We start from the raw sequence: 14,262 nt of genomic DNA on the forward strand, positions 1-14,262 counted from the left end.
TGCCTCTCCCTCCTCTGCTGGAAGCACCAGACCTGCAGCAAGGCAATGTCTGACACCCTGGGGCTCAACCCAACTGGCTGAACCTGGCCCTGGCCTGCAGGCTGGTCGAAGGAGCCGTTCTTGGTCTCTTTTAGCCTTGTATAGGTCAGAGCACTCAAACTGTCGTCATCTGCAGCAGAGGCCATGCTGGAGGTGAGGGGACAGGTGGGGTTTGTGGCTGGGTTTGTTTCCATCATAAACAGATGAAGGAGAGTTGAGGCAAAAAGTTGAGTGGGAAGATGGTGACCGGTCCCTTGGTGGGGATGGCAGGGACAGGGACCATCAGCAGCGCCCTGGGTGGTTACAAAGCGGCAGGACCACCTCCCGAGTGCTGGCGCAGGTGTGTGCTGCCTTAAGCAGGGACTCAGAGGGTCAAACTGCCAAGGGGCAGTCATTTTTAAGTGGAGATTTCAGGAGCACTCGCTTGCAGCAGAGCACGCGCTTGTGCAACGCACCTAACGCACATCCGCGGCGTTGCAGGCACACGCCCCACGCTCGCAGCATAGCACACGCTCCCCAGGTAACACATGGGCAGCACAGCACACGTTCGCCTGCCCTCTGATCTGGCCTTGCTGTTTGCTCTCTGTTCAGCATCCCTGAGCCCCGCAATCATGGAGGAAAACCAAAAAGAAGGCTGAGCCCCTTTCCCGTCGCTGTGCTGGGGGTCTTGGTTTTAATAAAGGGCTGATATGCTGCTTTAGTCCTTCCAAAAGGCACTAAGCCCTGGGTCTGCTGAGAGCTGGCCAGGATAACCCCGATGGTGGTTTGGTGCTGCCTGGTGAGGCTGGACTGGGGACCCGAGGCACAGAATAACTCAAAGATGTGGCCACAGTCACACCGTGGCACCCAATATGTGGCCTGGGACGTTACCACCAACTCGTTCTCAACAGCAGCCGGTCAGGAATTGCCCCTGGTGTTTCGGGATGCTGCTAGCTGACCTGCACGGACACAACTCTGCCACCGGAGGAACCACCGGGATGGGTCAATGCACCACCAGGGCACGGACCCACCATCAAGTTTCTGCTCCAGCACCAGTCATGTTGGGCAACCCCCAGCAGTTTAGCTACAAGATCAGTGAAGACAGTTACTGGTGAGGGGAGTTCATGGGCAATTTCAAGCTGTGAATCACAGGAAAATCAACAGGAAGCAGATGCTTGAAACTTCTGGTCCATTAGGCTCCCGGCCCAATGCACCTCTCCCCGCACTACAGGCTATTTCGGGAGTGTTAACAGTGGGCAAAATTTCAAACTTTACATGAGACTTGTTCTGCTCTTGCCATGAAAAGCAGCAGCCATTTTCCTAGGCTGGGAGCCACCTGCCATGAGCAGCTCCAAAAAGGGAATAGCCACTGGGCAGGGAGCTGGCACCCCATCGGATGTGTGCCAAAGCAAATCCCAGGGGCTCCCAGCTGCGGCGACACGTGGGGAGATGCAGCCCTCCTTTGCCCGCCCCAGTTCTGCAAAACACACTGCCCTGCTTCAACCCAGCTCCGCGCTTTGCTGGGAAGTCGAGGAGCAACCCCTTCCCAGTACACAAACACCCATGGGTGCTGCAACCCCCCACTGGCTCCAAGGCACTGCCAGCCAGCTTTAGCTCTTACACATTCAAATCTGTCCTTCTGCAGGATTTTACCTGTATTTTAACTACCCCATTCAAAGCCGTGAGCTGGTTTTGTGTGCAGTTCTCAGCAAACAGAGTGGTTCTGCTGAATACTCTCTTCTGGAGCAGCTATAAATGATTGCACCCTGCTAGTGCACCCAGGGACACCCATGAAAAGCAGACCTTCCCAGAGGTTTGGACCTTCCCAGCCCTCTCCTTATGCCTCATTTTTATGCACAGACTCAAACCACCTTTTCTTTTGGCTCCTGTGCTAAGATGAATTTAGCCATTGTCCACAGGCATGGTAAAAATTGTCTTACCTTTCAGGCTGTCTGGCAGAAACCTGACACAAACCCTCCCTTTGAGAAGCGTTTCCGAGCAGGTCTTCAGCTCCGGTTTAATTCAGCCCTGGGATCTCATAAAAGGCATGTCTATGCTTTCATTGAGGCACTAATTGCTTCCACATTACAACCTCCTGCATGCCAAGGTTTAGCATCTGTCAGGAGCACCCATTTTTGTTCCCGGCTGGGGCTGTTGCTGGCTGGCTGCTGCTCTTGTGGCACAGTGCAGCTTTTGCAAGAGCCCTTACACACCCGCAAACACCAAGCCCCTGCACTGCCCCAGCTCACCGCTTGCCCGTCTGGGTTGAACACCACAGGACACTGGGCACAGGAGGCATGCACGCCCCCACGTTGGCAGCAAACCTTTTCTCCTGGGCTCATCTCCGGCAGCCCCTGAACCCACGCACAGCCCACCCATCCTTGTGAAAAGGCTTTTTCTTCCCCCCAAACCAGGGGACCTGCTACACCAAACACTTGCCTGGCTGCAATTTTTCATGTCCAACCCCTGGGCTGAGGACCACCGCTGTACCAGAGGCAGGTCTTCCAGTTACTCTGTCTGCATGCGGAGCTGTTTGCCTTTCATGTCGTGTCTTTCCCAGCCATACAGTGGCGGAGGAATGTTACAAGGGATGCCTGGTTTGGATTTGGCAAGCTAGTTTGAACAGACTGCAGCCAGACCCTTTTCCCATCTACCACTTTAGCTGGGAGCGCTGTGCCTTTTTCCATGCCTGCTTTCCTAGCACCGCTCTGCATAACCCCCCCAAACGAGGAGCTGCAAGCAGAAAATAGTGCTTTCTGCTGTTTTTTCCCACACCCCTGTTAAATCAAGTGTGTTACCGGCACAAGACAGGCTCTCCTCGAGGCACAAAACGTTGAGTATCTGTGTGATCCGTAAGTGAAAACCGATGTTGTGGTCAGCTCTGGCTGGAAACATCATTGCAGGCAGCAAGATGGGGCTAGCGCTGGGTTTCTGCAGGCTGGCCCTCTAGAGCTGTCTAAACGTAGCTGCAGTGCAGGATGGTGAAGAGGCGTCTTTAAGCACCATCCAGACTAAAGCAACTTCTCCAGCCCAGGCTGCACACCCACAAAGCAGCACACAGAGACAGTGGTGGGAGGGAGAACCCAAATAACGTGCTGCTGGGCTTCTCCCAGGCCCATCATGGGAGCCATCAGCCCATCCAAGGCCCATTGCACAAGCCTAGAGCTGCACAGGAGCACAATGACAGACAGGAACCCAACTGAAGGACTCCTGAGGAATGAACACCCTGTCTGGGTCCCTTTCAGGGCTGTGTTTGCGGAGCCATCAGCCCCTCTGTCCAGGAGCAAAACTCATCACCATAAGTCTTTGGCTTGGGGAGGTCCCATCAGCGTTTATGAACACCTGAAGGGAGGGTGCAAAGAGGACAGAGCCAGGCTCTTTCCAGTGGTGCCCAGTGACAGGACCAGAGGCGATGGGCACAACCTGAAACACAGGAGATTCCCTCTGAACATCAGGAAACACTTTTTTTATTGTGAGGGTGACCAAGCACTGTCACAGGTTGCCCAGGGAGGTTTTGGAGTCTCCATCCATGGAGATATGGTCAAGCTGGACAGCATGTGAAGCGGCCTAGGACAAAAGGAGCGTGGGGGTCTGTAAGGGCCAGCTCAGGGTGTCAGAACACCTGGACAGCTCTAGGAGAGCACAAGGCTATGGGACCAGGGGAGGCCTGGCCAGCTGTGTCTGTGAGTGAGACTGTCTGTACCAGTAACTGGAGCGGGGCTGCAGCCTCAGGGGCTTGCATCTCGAAGCTGGTGAAGGGTCTGGAGAGCAGGTCTTGTGAGGAGCAGCTGAGGGAACTGGGGTTGTTTAGCCAGGAGAAAAGGAGGCTGAGGGGAGACCTTATCACTTTCTACAGCTACTTAAAAGGAGGTTGTAGCCAGGTGGGCGTTGGTCTCTTTTCCCAAGTAACAAGCAATAGGATAAGAGGAAATGGCCTCAAGTTGCATCAGGGGAGGTTTAGATTGGATGTCAGGAAAAATTTCTTCATTGAAAGGGTTGTCAATCACTGGAACAGGCTGCCCAGGGAAATGGTTGAGTCACCATCCCTAGAGGTATTTAAAAGATGTGTAGATGTAGTGCTTAGGGACATGGTTTTGTGGTGCACTTGGCAGTGTTAGGTTAATGGTTGGACTCAATGATCTTAAGGGTCTTTTCCAAAGAAAAACAATTCTATGATCTCCAGGTGCCAGCAACCAAGAGAATAGCAACCAGGAACCAGCACTTACTGGGAAGACTGAGTGTCTAAGCCCAGCAGCTGGAAGGATCCAACATGTACACATGTGCATGTATGTATACAGGCCGTTGGTGCTGTCTATGTTCATGTAAGTGCTGTGTGTCTGTCTGATCCATGTGTATGTATGTGATGTGTACGTGAGCTCTGCACCTACTGGGAATGCATCTTCAGCCTCACTAGTGGCTGGACCTGGCAGGATGGAGCTGCAGCAGCCGCACCTCTCTTCAGCTGTCAGACTCGGCACGATACATTTTCCTCTACCACCGGCCTTCCTGCTGGATCTTTTGCGTAGTTAGCGTGATGCTTATGCCCACACAAGAGTGCATCATCAGCAATTTGAAAAGGATACAAAAGAGTAAGTGTCTTTGGAAAGTTTTATTCTACACCCTCAGTTTCAGAAACCTTTACACAAGGTACAGAAACCAAATCAAAGCAGCAAGTTGCAAAAGTTTCCTCTTCAGGCATATAAGCAGACCTACTTTTCATTAATGCAACTTTCCTGTGTCCAAAAGCAGGGTGCTGCACTCCCTCATCTCTCCCAGATGTTGATGGAGTGAAAGGACCTGATTTTTGGTCAATGTTGTTCAACTACTATCAGCCACTAGGAAGGTCACACCCACACTGGAGCATTCCCTGCTCCTCCCCACTCCCTCCACCTCCTTCAACTCTGGAAACTCCATAAGGCCTCCAAGAACAAGGTGATGGTGTCCGACCTGCGGGAGCGTGTCTGCAAGAGAAGACCTGCTCTATGAGCAGCAAGGCCAGCCCAGGGCAGGCAGGTGAGTTTCCATCCCGTATTTCAAGAAGGAATGGGTAAAGGGATTTGCTCATAGACACTGGCAGGTCCCAGGGAGCAGCTGTTTCACCTCTCACAGCAAGGTACCAGCCACTGCGCTCGTTCAGAATGCCTGCAGCTCAGTAGCTGGATCAGGGCTTGTGGAGCACTGCATCAGGCGCTTCACTTCCCCCCCAGCCCCACTTTCAAAAATGTGCCTGTCTGGTTTTAAAAAGGAGTCCAAGCTTTCCCAAATATCAAAGAGCAACAAGGTTCTCCAGAGGCTGTTCTACCTTGCTTGGATGATGATAAGTGCTATCTCTTCCCCACAGTTTTCAGGTTTTCCACCAGGGAAGGAGGCTTTTTGGTCCTATAGGCAGCAGTGCCTGCGATCCGGGCCCCTCTGATGGTACTGATGTAGGGCAAAAGGGGAGGCTCCCGCACCACCAAGGCTGTGCCCTTGGGAGTATAGGCTCGGAGCAGCAGTTTCTCTTCCTCGTGAGCTGTCACTGCCACCCAGCCTGCAGAGCCAAAAAAAAAAAAAAAAAAAGAGCCAGAATGAGGGCTCCAATGCAAACTCAGTGCCTCCCATGTTGGCTAAGAACCTGAGCTACCCAGGTGTGATTTCTTTGAAAAAACAAGCTCAAAGGTAATATCCAGCCCTTTCGCAATAAAAGGCAGCACCTCAAGCCACATCTTGCTCTCCCCAGACACAGCTCTTTCCTGGTGAACTTAAGAGGGATGGTGGGAACTACCAAAACCACAACAATAAAGCTTTCCAGTCCATGGCCCTTTCCCTCTCACCTGGACAGCCAACAGTATCACAGCCATTCCTGATGCTGTGGAACTTTTATGGCAGCTAGAACATAAAGTATTCCAATGTGACAAACATGCTTGTGCAGGATGACCAATCTCCATTCTTGGAGGTTGCCATGCCTCAGCTAGACAAGTCACAGCTGCCCTGATTTTGTGTTGGTGACAGTCCTGCTCTGAGCAGGAAATACTGCTCTGCCCCTTCAGAAGCCTCTTCCCATCAATATTTCTAGGATGCAGACCCTGCAAAGCAAACTAATGAAGAAATATTAAATTACCTGCAGAGGAAAGCTTGATATCTGCAACTGCCTCAGTAGTACCAATTCCTTTCAGTGTAATGTCCTGAGGGACGAGCGGGGGGAACTCCTTCATTCGCTCTTCCCCACCCATGGGAACCTAACATCGAAACATGGAGAAAAGATTTCACAGTCGAGCACTCCCAAGCTTCAGCGCTCCTACCTTAAACTGGCGAGCAAGGCATAAATGGGAATAAAGATATTAGACCGTTGTTATCCAAGTAAGAGCTGGCTTGAATACCTTACAGGAGTTACATCAGGTTTGCCAAGAGCAAAATCAGGACACATCCAAAGCAACCCAGCGGGAGCTCAGAGGTGAGGAAAGATGGAGTGCCCCGTACAGGAACCAGCTGGTGGCTCAAGCCAGTCACTTTGATGTGAGTGACAGCACTTGTTCTCCATGTGCGCAGGAAGGGAGCTGCCAGGACAAGGACAGCTTACCCCATTCCCCATCAATCTGCAAGTGCTACACAGCACGTGGCAATACCAAGGGAAGTCAGACCACCAAAAGATGCAGGGATGTGCAGAGGATCCAGCAGAGAAAGAATGAGAAACGTCCATTTTTCAACTGCAATCTGTTCTGAAACCCCAGTCTGAAGTTTGCCATGGAAAATATCCCTGTTGCTGCCTGCACTTTAAGGGTGTTCAAGAAAAGCCAAGCATCAGAGAGCAGAGCACTGCAAACCTTATCAGCCTGAATACTAGAAACAGAAGCTCTGCTGAAAATGCATCATCTCGGGTGCTCTCTCCTAACACAGCTGCAGCCACGCAGTCTGTGCAAGACTGCTTCGTGCTGCAGATCTCCACTCTCCCACTGCAGCAGTCCCAAATCCCTGATGTGCTGGTTTTCCCCATCAATTATGCCCCAGGCACGGCACTTCACCAGGCAGGACGGCCTGCCTATCTGCAACCCAGAGCCCACGACAGCACCTCCTCTTACCTTTAGTAACTCTTGGCCAGCATGCTTCTCGTAGATGGCATCTGCATTACTCAAGGTAGCAATGCGGACTGGTAACAGGTTAGAAGCCATGACAGAAAACCAGGCAGGCTTTTCTCCCTGGAATAAATAACAAGAGAATGTCACATATGATAACAGAAAAGCAGCCTCGAATTGCTCTCTCCTGCTCCGTTTCCTTCCTGCATGTTGAAAACCCGTTTGACTGATGTCCCCTCCTTGTCTGAGAAAGGGTCCTTGCCTCTGTCACTGCAGAGCACCCAGGGTTTATATAAACAGGGGAGCTGAGCTTCCAGGAAAGGAGCACCCATGGCTTCACCATCTTGCCTCAAAGCAACCCCAATACCACATCCCCTGCCATCACATCTGCTCACCACAGGCAAATCATCCAAGACATATCTTTGCTCAAATTTAATCCCCAAGAACAAACTCAGTGTGGTTATTTAGCAGGACAGGTGTTGGACATCTGCTGTCTGGAGCTTCTTCTTCCATCACTTTACATTTTAACATGCATCTCTCATTGAGCCATACTTGGTTCCAAGCTGCTCTCAAGCTATGCAAAGATTGAATGCGGAGCAATTTCAGCAGGTACTCTCATAACTTTTGCACGCAAAGCAAACAAGATTAGAGAGGGGAGAGACCTCTATAAACACTGCTAGCAGCCTGAAATAAGGAAACCCAAGTGTGCCAGCCCTGCTGCACTGGGCATGTCTCTGAGCCTGATCCTCTCTCATCAGGAGATGGTGTGACACTTCTTCACCCTGACCTCAGGTTCCCCAGGCTGCCAACACAAGCCGCATTCTCCACAAGTCCCAAGAAGAAAAGTCATCTCTCGTGATAAAACAACCCCTTGGGCAGCCCTGTGGCTGCCCTCGCTGCCCTATCTTTCTCCATCGTGTGAGAGGCCTCATCCATGCTCACAGGCTGGCCTGGCCTCACCGTGTTTCTGCAGAGGGTGTTTACTGCCAGTAAGATTTCACCTGTATCACTGTCCCACTTTTGCATCACAGATGCAAATCCAGATGCTTTGAGTCCCTGATGGTGCCCAACCAACATGCTTAGTTCTTTTCTGAGAGCCTTGGCCAACACAGTACTGATAAAGACAGGTTCTTTTCTGCTGGGTTGCTCTCCTCACAAACAGCATTTTTTCTGAGTGAGGGATTACTCCTCTGTACTGCCAAGCTGTTTTTCAGGCTGGGGCTCTGGATTCTCGCCTTAACTGTAATGGAGCTGTCCTGCCATACTGGTACACTATTACTTAGAGAATCCCATCCCCTCCACCTTTCTGGTTTTCTTCCAGCAGCAAAGTACCAATTCAGCATTCCTATGGCGATCTTGGAAAGCTGACTGAAACAAAGGGATAGCCATACACACATGCCCTTCCCAAAACAGGACAAACTACTGAGAAAGGCATTATCAGAAGTGTTAGACTCATATCTGGAAGGAACCACCCCTTCCAGAGGTAAGGGAGGTCAGCTCCACACAGCTCAGTAAAGGTATATTGCAGGGGATTTCTAATACATGGCAGAAATTGGTGCGGAGGTGAGAGGGGCACACAGCACCTTTTAAAAATATTTTTACGGAAACTAAAATATATGTACATTTAACTGCTTCCTTAAGCAAATTCTTCAGAGAGGTCTGTGTCAGGAAAGAAAAATGCCCATGCCTTTCTCTTGGCAGACAGCTTTCACAAAACACAGAAATGAGGAAAAGCACCTCTTTTCCCAGTTAATACTGGCACTCTCCTTCCTACCTCCCTCCCTGCCTTGCGCCTTTGTATGTTATGGGAAGCACGTCAAGCTGAAGGCATTTGACAGCATTCAGAAGCAGTTACCGTTATACAATACTTGTTACCAGTGTGCAATATTTTGTATCAAACCTTTCAACTGCAACACCTCACCCCAAGGCATTTTTACTTTATGCAGTGTTTTATTGACAGATTCATCATCTCAAAAACAGCAAAGAAAGGGTCTGGGAAAGCTACCCAGAAAGCCTTTTATTGTCTGCTACCATAACAAGAGATAAAGCAGCAGCTCACAAAATCCTTTCTTCCCTCACCTGTAAGTAGTCTACACGTCCCAAGGCTGCTAAAAATAAGACCATTCCTGGCTTGAGAATGAAGGTCCGTGGAACAATGGCATGCATTGGCAAAACCAGCTTTACTTCTTTTTCTGTCAGGAGATTTAAAACCTGCAAAAGAAACTGTACTGCTGTAACTCATTCCAGATGTTTCAATGGGGACAATGAATTGAATACTGGCATTATATTGATAGAGGAAAAAGATCAATTAGAGCAGTGTGAAGAATGCGTAACAGAACAGATTGATTCTAGTCTACACAGTGAGAAACAGGAGTAGGTAAAGATGTCACCAATCTCCATGGCAATGAATCATAGAATGGTTTGGGTTGGAAGGGACCTCAAAGACCATCTAGTTCCAACCCCCCTGCCATGGGCAGGGACACCCTCCACTAGACCACGTTGCCCAAAGCCCCATCCAACCTGGCCTTGAACACTTCCAGGGAGGGGGCAGCCACAGCTTCTCTGGGCAACCTGGTCCAGTGCCTCACCAGCCTCACAGCGAAGAATTTCTTCCTAATACCTAACCTAAATCTGCCCTCCTTCAGCTTAAACCCATTACCCCTTGTCTTGTCACCCCGTGCCCTTGTAAACAGTCCCTCTCCAGCGTTCCTGTAGCCCCCTTTAGGTACTGGAAGGCTGCTATAAGGTGTCCCTGGAGCCTTCTCTTCTCCAGGCTGAACAATCCCAACTCTCTCAGCCTGTCCTCATAGGAGAGGTGCTCCAGCCCTCCGATCAGCTTCGTGGCCCTCCTCTGGACTCGCTGCAACAGCTCCATGTCTCTCCTGTACTGGGGCCCCCAGAGCTGGACACAGTACTCCAGGTGGGGTCTCACAAGAGCAGAGTAGAGAGGCAGAATCACCTCCCTCGACCTGCTGGTCACGCTGCTTTTGATGCAGCCCAGGACACGGTTGGCTTTCTGGGCTGCAAGCGCACGCTGCCGGCTCATGTTGAGCTTCTCATCAATCAATACCCCCAAGTCCTTCTCCTCGGGGCTGCTCTGAATCCATTCTCTGCCCAGCCTGTAGTCGTGCTCGGGACTGCCCCGACCCATGTGCAGGACCTTGCACTTGGCCTTGTTGAACTTCATGTGGTTTGCACGGGCCCACCTCTCCAGCCTGTCAAGGTCCCTCTGGATGGCATCCCTTCCCTCCAGTGTGTTGACCACACCACACAGCTTGGTGTCATTGGCAAACTTGCTGAGGGTGCACTCAATAGTGTCCATAACAAAGTATAACAGCTACCAGCAGCCTGTTGGATTATGGATTTGGGAATCCTGGGTCTGACTGGAACAAGCTCATGCAAGATTTACAATATTTACTGTGCTTTAACATGAGTGCAGCCATGTGCAGAAACACATCTACTAGAAAAACAGTAGTTTTCTATTGTTCCTGAAAGCAGCATCTGCACTTGAGCTGTGCAGTCTCAGAACAGTTCTTGCACTTCATTCTCATCAGAACTTTCCTATCTTTTTGTACTTTTTAATCTTCTCAGAAAGATGACCTGCAGCTCTGCAGATATATCTAAGCAATTAAAAATCAAACCACGATTTTTTTAGACATGAGCGCTACATGAACACTGGCTTCAGAGTCCCTGCTCTACTGAAACATTAAGGCAGGCATGACGTGTTGGAGCTATTAACAGGAACACTGCAGACCCTGCTAGCTTCAGGAGAACGCTTTCTCAAAGATTTGGTTCAGTCACACCACACTGGTTATCCTCCTAAGCTCCACCTTTTTCAGTAGGTTGGCAGAACTAAAAAAGTGCACGCTTCATTGGGTGATGCTGATATAATGTTGCTTACAGCACTATCATTTACTTCCCTTCATTTAGATGTTAACAAAAGTTTGATGACGCAGTCATACAGCTCCTTTGTGAAGATCACAGTATGCACTATTCAGAACTGCAACAGTGTTAAGACAATGAACCCTTCCCAAGTAAATACAAACCATATTTTAACACAATTGCCCAAACCAAAAGAATCCTAACCCCAGGACTGCAGCAGAAATACTCTCCCACATGCACAGCTAAAGCAGTCCTCCCAAACCCTGTCATCCCAAGACACAGCACCACAGAGTACCTACACAGTTTTCCTTTACAATCCCTGGAGTGTCAAAACACCAGCGAGCATCCTTCACTTCATTGTACGTGAATTCTTCCCTTTCCTCACGCTTCCTAGGGGAATGTTTGGGATCTTCATCCACGCTGTAGGACAGCATGTCAGGGTCAAAGTCAACCACAGGGCTAGACTTCTGCCGTTGAAATGTTCTTCCAACTCTTCCTGGATTAAAATGAAAGGTTTCCTGGTAATTAATTTATTAACTTGCCTTTCCTTCAATTGGACATCTGTCCCTTCCCTTGCTTAAAAGGGATGGTAATATAAATGTCAGAAAGATGCTATGTGGCTAGAAATTTGTGTGTTCAAAAGACAAGATGCTAGGAAATCCCTTCTGTAATTCTTGCTTAGCGCTCCTCAAGCCCCAAAACCGTAGCAGGGACCAGATCACAGACAGTCCGTTACTTCTGTTTTACAGTAAAGCAGGCTCCCTTCATTTTTTAGTGCCTTAGTCTGTCAAACACAGAATTACTTGAAAATCAGAGCTATCTTCTGGCCACCCCCTCTTTGGGATACATAATAAAATGATGTACAACCACTGTGGCCTGCAGCCAATAAGATTATTTAAAAATGAAACTTGTTTTCTTCCTTTGGGAATGAGAGATGGCCTATAATGCAGTATCATTGTAAACTACTAAGCCATCTGAACTGGGTTAGCAAATGCTGATGGGAGGCTCACTGCACAGAGGAAACCTCTGCACTACTAGTACAACAGTTGAAAAATAAGTACTCAAAGGAAATTCTAATGGTGCTATTTTACCGAGGAGCTAGAGGTCTTGCACCCCTTACTTGGGGAATAAAAACTGGTCAAAATAACTGGAATGCAAGTTTGGAAATTTTTTATTACTACTACAGATAGCATGTTCTTCCCATAATTAAAATGGAAAAGAGTTATTTCAGAGTGGGAAGAAACTGCTTGCTAAAACCAGCTGGATTCTACAGCAAATTAAGGAGTTAACAGTCCTCTTTGTAATGCAGTATTTTCATTGGGGTAGACGGGCAATACCTTTACTCAGGCAATACTCACCCACCAAGTAACCTTGCTTTTTAAGGTGATTAAGGCACTTTTTTTCTTCACTGCTTAGCTGATCTTCTGTTTTTGTTGCCTCCTCTTTCAGCCTCTCCTGCCTTCGGAATATCCTGTCACATGTAGGATTAATAATTGGAAATTTCAACAGGTTCAGTGTCGTTCCTGGGAAAAACAGAAGGCACATTTGGGCCTCTAACTACCTGGCACATTTAAGCTCTGAGGAACAAGAAGAAAAAAAAAATTGCTTCTCCAACTTTAGAGTGAAACCCTGTAACACAAAGTTGGAGATGGAACTATAGCTGCTCCCATAAAATACTAGCCTCTCCAGCCAGGCTGGTGGAAACAAGGCATCCATCCATTTGAGATCTGCTCCCACCTATGGTTCAATGAAACTGGTCTCAAAGCCAAGTAGTGCCAAGACTGACTTAATACACTCCAGGCAAGTCCCACCTCCAGGCAGCTGGTTTGGCCTACAATTGTTGTACAGGTGCTCGCCAGTCCACCTCCTGGTCTCTCTAGTCTGGAAGGCACCCCTAATTAATAGGGAGATGGCAAGGCACATGGATTGGGTACCGCTCCCACTGGCAGGGGACCACGCAGGCCAGCTCTGGTTTACCAGCCCCCTTAGCACTCCGAGACGCACAGCACTCTCTGCGCATGCCTCCCACCCTTGCTGCCCTGGGGAAGGCGACAATTGGAAGCATGGCGCAGCACTGGAGCTCAATGCCCACAATGGCGATGCTTCAGGGTGGTGGGTATGCACTTGGTGACGGGTCCTCCTGCCCCAAGGGTGGCTGAGGGCAGCCTTGCAGGAGGCCTGGGGCTAGATGGCCTCTGAGCGCGTGACCCCACTACAATGGGAAGAGCTGCTCCTCTGACCTGGCCAGGGGGAGACAGTGGCCCTGTCGACGATGTCAGGGGCACGGGACTTGCAGTAGTCGGAGCGCAGCAGGGTGTTGAAGAGCGTCGACTTGCCGGAGTTGGTGGCACCCAGCAGGTAGACGTCACCGGCACACTTCCAGGAGCGCTGCAGCCGGCTGACCAGCCCCTCCAGGCCGAAGCCCGTCTTGGCGCTCACCAGGCGGACATCCACCAGCGGGGCTTCACGCAGGCCGGCCTGGGCACAGGCCGCCACCACCCGCTGCCGCAGCCGCCCCAGGTGTCCGGGGGAGTCGGCGGGCAGCAGGTCCACCTTGTTGCCCACCACCAGCAGCCCGGCGGCGGGGACGTCGGGGCCCAGGAGCGCCGGCAGCTGGGGCAGCACCGGGTCGGGCAGCTCCAGCACGTCGAGGAGGTAGAGGAGAAGCGGGCCGCGGCCGTGGCGCGGGGGACGGCGCAGGGCGGCGCTCACCACCTGGCGGTGCTGCTCGGGCGGCAGCTGCAGCCGCAGGGCCCGGCCGTGGTGGGCCAGCAGCCAGCACCGCTGACAGACGGCTCCCCGCAACCCCGCCGCGCCGTCCGGGCCCTCCGACAGGCTCCGGTACTTCTCCGCCGGCACGAAGCCCGGCGCCGCGCCGTCGCGGCACTGCAGCTCGGCCCCGCAGCCCGAGCAGCTTACGCCGCTCGGTGGCACCGAGGGGTCGAGCTGCCCTGTCGCCACCGGGACCCGCTCCCGCCGCTCCCTGCCCCGGCGAGGCGCCGCCGCTGCCGCCGCCGCCGCCGCTGCTGCTGCTGCTGTCGCCTCATCGCTCGGCTCCAGCTCGTACTCGGGGAAGACGAACTGCTCCTCCTCGCCGCTGGCAGCCGCCCCGCCCCGCAGCACCGGGGCCCAATGCCGGGCACGGGCCAGGCGGCCCAGGAGCGCCGGGGCCAGGCGGTGCATGGCGGGGTCGGCGCCCCCGGGGCGGGAGGAAGTGGGGCGGGGCTTAGCAGCCGCGCATGCGCGTCTTGCCTGCTGCCTCCTGGGAGACGGCGCGCGCAGCCGCCCCGTCCCGCGCGTGACGCCAGCA

At 51.6% G+C, this 14,262-nt stretch overlaps 1 protein-coding gene across 2 annotated transcripts in view; it reads right to left on the bottom strand.

Annotated features, from left to right (window-relative positions):
• Positions 1 to 14,178, bottom strand: part of LOC129205924 (signal recognition particle subunit SRP72) — a 79,481-nt gene extending 65,303 nt beyond the window's left edge. Inside the window, exons 1-7 of one of the 2 annotated variants that reach the window (XM_054824372.1) lie at positions 13,193 to 14,178; positions 12,311 to 12,475; positions 11,252 to 11,448; positions 9,150 to 9,281; positions 7,077 to 7,193; positions 6,119 to 6,236; positions 4,613 to 5,548 (exon numbers count right to left, since the gene is read on the bottom strand). In XM_054824372.1, coding sequence (XP_054680347.1) covers positions 5,343 to 5,548; positions 6,119 to 6,236; positions 7,077 to 7,193; positions 9,150 to 9,281; positions 11,252 to 11,448; positions 12,311 to 12,475; positions 13,193 to 14,135 — 1,878 coding nt within the window. In that variant the 5' untranslated portion in view covers positions 14,136 to 14,178 and the 3' untranslated portion in view covers positions 4,613 to 5,342. Of the gene's footprint in view, positions 1 to 4,612; positions 5,549 to 6,118; positions 6,237 to 7,076; positions 7,194 to 9,149; positions 9,282 to 11,251; positions 11,449 to 12,310; positions 12,476 to 13,192 lie in introns of those variants that run through there. The other variant, XM_054824371.1, reaches the window with a different exon arrangement.
• Positions 14,179 to 14,262: the final 84 nt, after the last annotated feature.

The sequence above is a fragment of the Grus americana genome, chromosome 4 (genome assembly GCF_028858705.1).
Source record: "Grus americana isolate bGruAme1 chromosome 4, bGruAme1.mat, whole genome shotgun sequence".
Classification (NCBI taxonomy): domain Eukaryota; kingdom Metazoa; phylum Chordata; class Aves; order Gruiformes; family Gruidae; genus Grus; species Grus americana.